Source organism: Pelodiscus sinensis, chromosome 10 (genome assembly GCF_049634645.1).
Source record: "Pelodiscus sinensis isolate JC-2024 chromosome 10, ASM4963464v1, whole genome shotgun sequence".
Classification (NCBI taxonomy): Eukaryota; Metazoa; Chordata; order Testudines; family Trionychidae; genus Pelodiscus; species Pelodiscus sinensis.
The window spans coordinates 12,651,713-12,660,800 of NC_134720.1; the positions used below are offsets into that span (position 1 = coordinate 12,651,713).

A 9,088-nucleotide genomic window follows, 5' to 3' on the forward strand; every position below is an offset into this window, starting at 1 on the left:
TTTATTCAAATAGACTTTTTTTTGGTGGAAGAGGAAGGAAGGAAAACAATATGGACTGTTTTTTGTGGTCAGATGTGTCCCATTATTAAGTGGTTACTGCATAAATTTTCCTTTTCCAACTATACTTCAATCTAATTCTGAGCTGGCACAGTGAGTAATCTAATCCAGCTAGCTCAGAAAGATTCCATATTTTCTGGGGTAACTGAAGTCCCAAACTAGAGTCCAAATGAAAAACCCACTCAAAAGTTCCATGTAGTCCCATTATTGGATCACTAGATTTTCTGTCTATCTTTCCTGTCTCTGGAATGCAATACACTTCATCTAGACTCTCCTTTTGAGCCACAGACCTTCTTTGAAGATCTACCATTCTTCCCTTTCCATATTGCAGGGAATTGACATCAGGATGGCTCTCACTGTTTGGAAGCCCTGGTGATGAACCCCAAATCTGTCAGTTATTAATCAGTTAGTGACCTGTTCTTCTTTCACCCTGGTGATCCCTTGATTTTCCAGCTGGGACATGGCTATTTCTAGTATACCCTTCCATGGGTACTCCACATCCCTTGGCTACCTTCCTCAGTTCTGTCCTTCCCCAGGCTTTTTGCAAAAGTCTCAGAACTCTCATTTCCCTTGGGTTCTTTATACTATTATACATCCACCTTTTCTAGACTAGCCCTTCCACAGTTCCTTCTAACTTACTAGCTTCACCGCCTCCCCAGCCTGCCACCTTCCCCTTCACACTCCCCATCTCTCTTTCTCATGCTGAAGGAAGATTGTGTCTTATATCCTGTCCAACTGTCAATTCCCAGAATTCTTTTGTTGAGCCTGGAGTTTTCCTGAAAGGGTGAACACACTCTATTGCAGAGGGACATTTTTTGGAACTTGATAGCATTTTTTATCCAACTTTCACAAGAGTATATGACTGGATTCACTACAGAGTAGTAGAGGAAGAGGCCCAGAGATCCTATAATTAGGCCATTAAAAATAAATTATAACTGACATTTAAAAAAATGCATGAGCTTTAACTATATTGCTGTCACCTCTACTCTGCCTTTTGCTTTCCTTTCTGAGTGCTCCTCCTCGTATCATTGTTAGTATTTAAATGGACTATGAGAAAAGAAAGGGTAGGCAGATTTTCTTTGGGCTAAGTTTTACATTCCTCCCTTCCTTCTTTAAAGAAACCTTTAGAGAAGTACATTTCATGAGAGAAAACAAATAGAATACAACAGGTGCTGTCGTGAGAAAAATCTTTGATCTTTGTAAAATCTGAGGACTGATTACAAAAGATGCTATTTTCCATTGGCAAGTGGAACATATAATTAATATTTGGATGTATTGCTCATCTTTCTCAGTGTTTGAAAATTATCTGGGGCCCATGTTTCATTTTAAGCAAGAACAAGCATCAAGCACACCAGTTATATTGCATAGTCAGAACTGCCATAAATTCTTACATTTGTGAAACATTTTCCTTAGCACCATATTGATGATTCTTTGGGCTTCCATCAGGACAATTTTCAAATGTAGTTGCACTGTGACAACTGACTTTTAATGTGTCATTGGAGAGTTCCATTTTGGGATCTCAATGATTTTCAGAATGTGTCAGGGTTTGCAAGAAATAACGCTGAGTCTAGTTGTAGCCCTGTAAATGTAAACTGGGTTCTGCAAATCAAGCTGTGCTCTTACCACTTACCAAGTTTCAGAGGGGTAGCCGTGTTTGTCTGTAATAGAAAAAAAAACCTTAAAAAACAACTAATAGACTTTTTTGTTAGTTTCCAAGGGGCTGCAGGACTATTCATTGCATTTTAATTTGTTACCAGTTACTCAGTCTGCTCCCTGTGTAACCCTGTCAATTGCTACTTACAGCAATTTCAGATCACACTGCAAGACTCCCCACTTACTATAGCATTGCCCAGAGAAGCAGGGTAGAAGAAAGCTCAGTGAGCCAAAGACACATTCTGCATTTGTTACTTACTTAACCTGGAGTAAAACAGGGAGCTTGCATTGTGTTCAAACAGGGGGCTCTGCTTGCACTGAGACATGGGATTTAAGTGAGTAATCGAGCCGAAGCTTACCAGGTAGTAAAGTCAACTACTCAGCTACTCACTTCCCCCACTTGCCTCTTTATCAGAGGTAATGGTGGCAGAAAGAAACAGGAGCCGGTGCTGGACGGAGCCGGCTTAAAAGCCAATTCCCCCAGCACTATCTCCACAGTGCCGCCTGCCCCCTGCCCTGTAGGGGAGGCTTCTGCAAAGCAGCCTCTGCCCGTGACCAGCCCGGGCTGCTGCAAACAGGGGTTGCTGCCAGAACAGCTTCTGTTCACAGCAGCTGGTGCTGGCCACGGACAGGAGCTGCTGGACCCAGTGCTAACTGGGACAGAGAGCCTGGCTCAGTCCCAGCTCGCACCAGCCTGGGACTGCTGCAGCTCAGCATTTTAAATGTACATTTAAACTGCAGAGCCACAGTGGTCCCAGCTCTGCCTCAGCTCATGCCTGCACACCCAGCTGATACTACATTTAAACTGCAGAGCAGCAGTGGGGGTAGCACTGGCATGAGCCAGAACTAATCACTACTTCCCTTATAGAGTAATCGTGTAGTCGATACAAAGTGTATCGACTAAACGATTACTCAATTACCCGCCTCTTAATGTCCTTAACTGAGAGTAGTTCAGAGAATTCTCTAGAGTTCTTTAGGATATTCCACCCAAAACTGATGAGGGCTTTACAAATGCCCAAGTCTGTCCCTGTTAAAGATGATGATGTTGATAATAATCAATCAATCAATCAATCATCATCAACAACAACAACAAAGCAGTCCTGCTGAACCACAAATAACTAGGATATGTTGCCTGGTGTGGGAGACAATTAATCTTGTCTCCAATAGCAATCTTCTAGTGAGATCCGTTTCATATTTTTGGCTGATGATAAACTTCAAATCACAGTTTCAGGCACCAGAAGGCATGATATTGGAGTTTTCAGTATTTTGTAGTGTCAGAGTTTTGTTCTTTTGTTATTCCAGGTTAATATTCTACACAACTCCAACTCTAATTTTATGGACCGTGTAAGTCACTTGGTAATACAGCCACAGTTTCTCCAGTCTATTCATCACCCAGAGGAAAGCGTAAACAGCATTCATAGCTCAGGTATTAACTATATGGAAAGTGCTTATTATGTTTAAGGGGCTGTCAATGTTTCTGTTGTGACTCAGTTCAGTGAAGACATTAACCTAAATTATGAAGTTACGACAGAGTCCCCACCCTGGGCAAGCCAAAATAAGTCATTGCATAGATGCAACATTTGTTCCTTTCAGTCTTCCTGAGGAGCTGCACCTCAGTTAAAGAATACGCTATTGGCATTTGTGTGGTCAGCTCTTTTTTAGCATAGAGACTAGAAAGTTTAAAAATAAAACTGGCAAATGAAAGAATTTCAGACATCAGTTATTTTCACAAATGAAGTTACTTCTCTAACTATTTTCCTGGGAACATTTCTCCCTTAGCAGAAAGGGACAATATAGATGATGGACAATTAAAACTTCTTGCATCAACAGACATCATGTCTCACACTGAGTTGTTCTACATTGTTCTTGCCACATGTCATCACTGAACGTAATTATGGGAAATATCACTAGTGATGTGCAATTTGTAGGATCTCAGTATAAAGAAAGAAAGAATAGAGAAGAAAGAATGTACTTAGTGGCATGGAGGCAAATCTGTAGAGAAATTATTCCATTTTTTTTCAGTTGTTCCAAGCGTGGCCACCATTGTTATAATAATGTGTGTCAGCATACTAGTCTTCATCATAGCCTTGGGCATCTACAGAATTCGAACTTCTCATCACCACAGCTCTACTGAAAATGAAGGAAGTAAAGAAAATGAAATGGATTGGGATGATTCTGCTCTAACCATTACTGTCAATCCCATGGAGGTATGCAGAAAAGCTGAATTGCCATGGCACTTCCAGGAGTTAGTATTTCAGATGGTAGTTTACTTAGGCCAGGTCTATGTTGGTGGAGAAAATGTATGTAAGATACACAATTCCACCTACAACAATTGCATAGCTGGAACTGATGTACCTTACATCAATTTTTTGGGGCAGCCCCACAGTGGGAGGTCAACGGGAGACTTTCCTCACGACTGTGAGGAATATCAGAGTCAATGGGGACCATCAGTGTTCAATTTAGCAGGTCTTCACTAGACCCACTTATTCTAACACTGGAAGATCAATCACTGCAGCGTTGATCTTTGAGGTAGTGAAGACAAGTCCTTAGTTACTGCTTTTTTTAACAAAAACCACTTATTTAGATTGCTACTTTGTGTGATCTCTCTTCAGGGCAGGATTTGTATGTGTGTACAACCTCTAGCACAATCACTCACAGTCTCAGCTAAGATCTCTAGGCACAACTATAATACAAAAAATGATGACAATTACTATTTTTGGACTTCTGCTTATTATTTTATTAATCAATGTACATAACTATTATTTAATGGAATGGTGAAAAATTTGCTTAAGGGGGAGAGGAACATTGTCCTATGATTTCCTGCCCAGCTAAGACACTTGCGATTTAAAACACCACAAAAATGCAATTTGACCATTTTAAAATGTGGTGGTACTAAATATTGACAACCTGAAGGCAAGAGGTGGTCATGGCAGAGGTTCCAGAAAGATCAGAACCTGTTTAGAGAAACAGACAAATGAGCAAAAGTTAAAAGAGCTAACCACGAGTAGCTTTGCTAAGCAATGATAGTCATTTACCCATACTCAATTTTTGTTACAATCATTCCAATGTTTAGAATTTACCTTGTACTTTATTCTGTTTAACCCCCTAATAACCAGGTAGCTATGAAAATCAGACTTTGGCAGGATATTAACAATTAGTTTGTGGCATCACCCATTACACAAGTATTTTCAATGGTGTTACAAGAGGTATTAAAGGATTTGTTCAATTACTTTGTTTCCCTAAGTCCTTTCCTTCTCTGTGTTTTCTAACAATCTAGAAATATGAAGAGCCTCAACATGTAGAAGAAGAGAGTGAGGAGGAGGTGGAAGAGGAAGAGGAAGATACAACCAGTGATGATTCAGGGGAAAGTGAAGAGGAAGAAGAGGAAGAAGAGGAGGAAGAAGAAATTGGAAATGAGGGGAAGAAACAGAATGCCACCAGGCAAGAGCAGCTGGAGTGGGATGATTCAACACTCCATTACTAGAGCCTGCCAGTTCCATTGCTCCTTTTGTAAACACCAATATAATGTATTTACGAGTTAAGTTAATCTGAGTCTATGCATTAACTGACAGGATTTGAATTTATTGACTGAAATATAGTTCTGTTGCCCAAACTGATATACAGTAAAACTCCAATAGTCCGGCATCCAATAGTCCGGCACTCCTGATAGTCCGGCATCAAAATGGCAAGAGCCTAGTGAGTGAGCTTCAGCAAAAAATGAGTCACAAGGTAACAGCGGCAGCAGCTGAACTTAGCAAAAAGGGTAAAAAAGGCTTAAAAAACCGAAAACATTACAGTATACTGTATACAGTATGTACAATAAAAAGGGTTAAGAGCACTTTATATACAGTATATAATGTATACAGTATATATATAACCATCTTATAGTACCTCCTGAAAATTAAATATCTGATAATCCGTCACCACCTAGGACCCATAGGTTCTGGATTATCGGAAGTCTACTGTAATTGCTATTAATAGCCTTGTGAAATACAGGCTACCAACTTTAATGTCCTCCATGGTAATAATACTATTCTGGAGCTTGGTCCATCAATTTATTACCTCTATTTCCATTTTTGGTTCCAAATAATCCACTGGAAATCCTGTCACTCAATCCATAGAGGTTTTGCCTTTGCTATTTTTTCATACAGGAGAGATTTCAGCTTAGGACAATTATTTCTGTGAATCCAAATAATGCTGTTGCCATTTGGCTGCACTTTATTGTGTGTCTAAAAAATATCCACCAAGACAGGTTAGTGCTCCAGGTATCAAAAGCTGAATGCCACTTATCAGCTTTTCTTTTTGCCTTTTGGATGTTAATTGCATTCTAGAGAGGCAGATTTAGAACTTCACATGTAAAGTGTGCGTAAGACTAGGAAGGGGTAATATATTTCTCTGCTGATGCTGTTAAACCTTGAAACAGTCCACCTATTGAAATTTTACAACTATCATGTAAAACCCTCAGAAGATGAAACTCTTTCCTTTTGTTAACTTTCAAAGATCTCCTTCCTACAAATTAAGCAATGTTATCTTATGTGAAATGAAAATACAAATTGAACTTGATTTTAGCTGAAACCTCTGGGACTGATCATTAGCCACAGATTCAGTAATTTGCTGCAGATCAATGTTTTGTAATCTTCATTGTAAATCATTACGTTGCTGCAGTAACAGAAAATTAATGAACCCCAATATAATCTAGCTACGTTTGGTTAGGACTTACCCAAGTACATACATATATGCATGAAAATTAAATATAATCTTGGGGAAATGTTTCCTTTTTGCCTTTAGAAAGACCGATTAAATCAGGGGTTCTCAAACTTGTTATACTGCACCCCCCCTCTCATTTGCTGCAACCCCACTCTCAGTTGCTCGCGACCCCCTGGGGGATCGGGACCCACAGTTTGAGAAATGCTGGATTAAATTATGCCAGGTAGAATTTATGTCTGGCTTTATTTTATAAAATATCAGCCCCAAATTTTGCTATATTTTCACCAACCAGTCACTGGTACAGGAGAAAATGGACCTAACCTAGATCTCCACCACTCCTTTGCACCTACAATTATCCTTTTCCTCCTATTCCTGAACCCTTTATTTTTTGACAAAGAGGTTCTATAAAATAAAAAAGGAATAAAGAAAAATAAAATCCACCTAGAAGTAGTAAAAGAACAATTAGAGTTTGAAAAAGAATTAGTTTAATCTGGCATATTTTTTCCTATACACCATTCAACAAAAAGGACACTATGCTTCTAAGTCTATTTTGGGTTTTTTACTCCTCTTTTTAATAGCTTTTGCATCTTCAAAATGACATGAATAACAAATGAGGCAGCACTTACTACTTACTACGGTAACTATTTTAATGTATCATAGACAAAACAACTGGCATCAAAGTGAATGCTACCCTGTGGCATTTCACCTATGTTTCCAGCCCTCTTCTTTCCTTTAGATTTTGTGTATTGAATTTTGCTTTTGGAATTAGCTATTCGGAGTGAACCCTTCCTCCTACCTTTCCTGAATCCCCCAGGAAGCTCCATATCAGTGCAGAATGGAGTGTAATAAAACATAAGCTATGTGTGCAAATCTTTTCTTTGTTAGGGAGCCATGACTCTATGTGCAGTCATGGTGCTTAATCCTGCAGGGGATGGCCTTTACTTAGGGTTGCCAGCGTTCTTGCTACTTCATATATTCCTTAAAGCCCCAGCTCTTACAGTAATGTGAATATAAAAAAAGTCCCAGCTTTCATTATTTTAAACAATAAAATTATTTCCTCTTATGGCTGAAAAAAAAAATGATTGTGGGATCCAACTGGGCCCTAAAAATTTAAGACACATGACAAATTTATTCCTTTTTTATATCATTTTTTAGACTGACCTCATGATTTTGAGGAGCCTAACTCTGATTTTTGAATGCTTGGTGTTGGCAATACAGAACTTTTCTCATGTGTACAGCCCCACTTGCAATAGGGAGTAAGACAGTCAGGATTGTTCCCATAATTTATTTTTATAGTCTCTCTGATTGTTTTGAATAATTATTTGGGCCACTTACTGTTTTGCATTATAGATGGTGTATATGCACAGGTAACTCATTATTTTATATAAATATAATATATATACACACACACACATTATATATTTTATTCCTTCTAGACTATGATATAAGGAAATCTAGTGAAAAGGTATAGTTCTTTTTTTTTTTCAATAATAGTATGATGCAGGTCTTTTATTTGTGGTTATTTTCAGCGCACAACTAAGCAAAGCTTGCTGGCCAAACAGAAAGTAAAAGTTACAGATTAAAAATCAATTTCAAAATTAAAATTGTTTTTGAAATATTGAAAATCAATTTTTGTCAATGATTTTCATCACTTTTATTTTGTTTGAAAACAGCAAATTATAATGGTATCAATAGTCTTTAATTACTTTATAATTTATTCATGGCTTGAAAAATATATTTGAGTGTTCATTAAATATTTATAATTTTGGTTATTGGATGAAAATATGTTCAGCTCATGCTGGTACATTACAGAAGGAGCAATCATGAATCATTATATATTCTATATTGTAAATATGTCTAATTTATAGAAGTAAGAAGAGTAAAATCAGAGCCGGTGTTATCTTTGTATTGGTTTTATAAGATTGTAGTCTACACACTAAGATGTACTTATTTTAGGTTAATCATCTGAGCAGTTTATGAAGCATTTTTCACTCAAACGGTTAAGATGATTATTTTTACAAAATGCACTACAAAAAAAATCACTACAGTTTTCTGTAGCAATGTTCCAAAACACTGGAATGAATTGTAAAATCCCAATGTATTTTTGCAGGAATTCTTTTACAATATATCAGTTTTCCAAAGATATCCATAATTTCAGTGATTTTTTTCACCAAATAAATTCAAAAAGTGTTTTGGTTTTCAAAAACATTTTCAATAAAAAATGTTTCACTTCTGCTGAAACTGACACTAGATTTTTTTCCAAAAGGCAGAAAGTCTATATGGGCATGTCTATACTTGCCCCCTACTTCGAAGTAGGGAAGCAAATGAAGCATACTGAAGTTGCAAATCAAGCCCAGGATTTAAATGTCCTGCGCTTGATTTGCATGTTCCTGGCCGGTCGCCATTTAGAAATTCACTTGCCCGGAGTAACTACACGCGGCAGTGAAACGGGAGTCCAATTTAAAGCCCCTAATTCGAATTAGCTGGTAAGCCTCATTGCAGGAAGAATACCAGCTAATTCGAATTTGGGCTTTAAATCGGACTCCCATTTCACTGCTGCGTGTAGACGTGGGCAGTTACTTTGGTCTAATGAATTTCTAAAATGGCGACCGGCCGGGAACATGCAAATCGAGCGTGGAGTATTTAAATCCAGGGCTTGATTTGCAACTTC

At 38.1% G+C, this 9,088-nt stretch overlaps 1 protein-coding gene across 1 annotated transcript in view; it reads left to right on the forward strand.

Moving 5' to 3' along the window:
• The window catches only part of CLSTN2 (calsyntenin 2), an 810,104-nt gene extending 801,546 nt beyond the window's left edge, over positions 1–8,558 (forward strand). Inside the window, exons 15-17 of the mRNA XM_075937529.1 lie at positions 3,013–3,136; positions 3,733–3,917; positions 4,988–8,558. Coding sequence (XP_075793644.1) covers positions 3,013–3,136; positions 3,733–3,917; positions 4,988–5,194 — 516 coding nt within the window. The 3' untranslated portion in view covers positions 5,195–8,558. The remainder of the gene's footprint in view (positions 1–3,012; positions 3,137–3,732; positions 3,918–4,987) is intronic.
• The last annotated feature ends 530 nt before the right edge of the window (positions 8,559–9,088 follow it).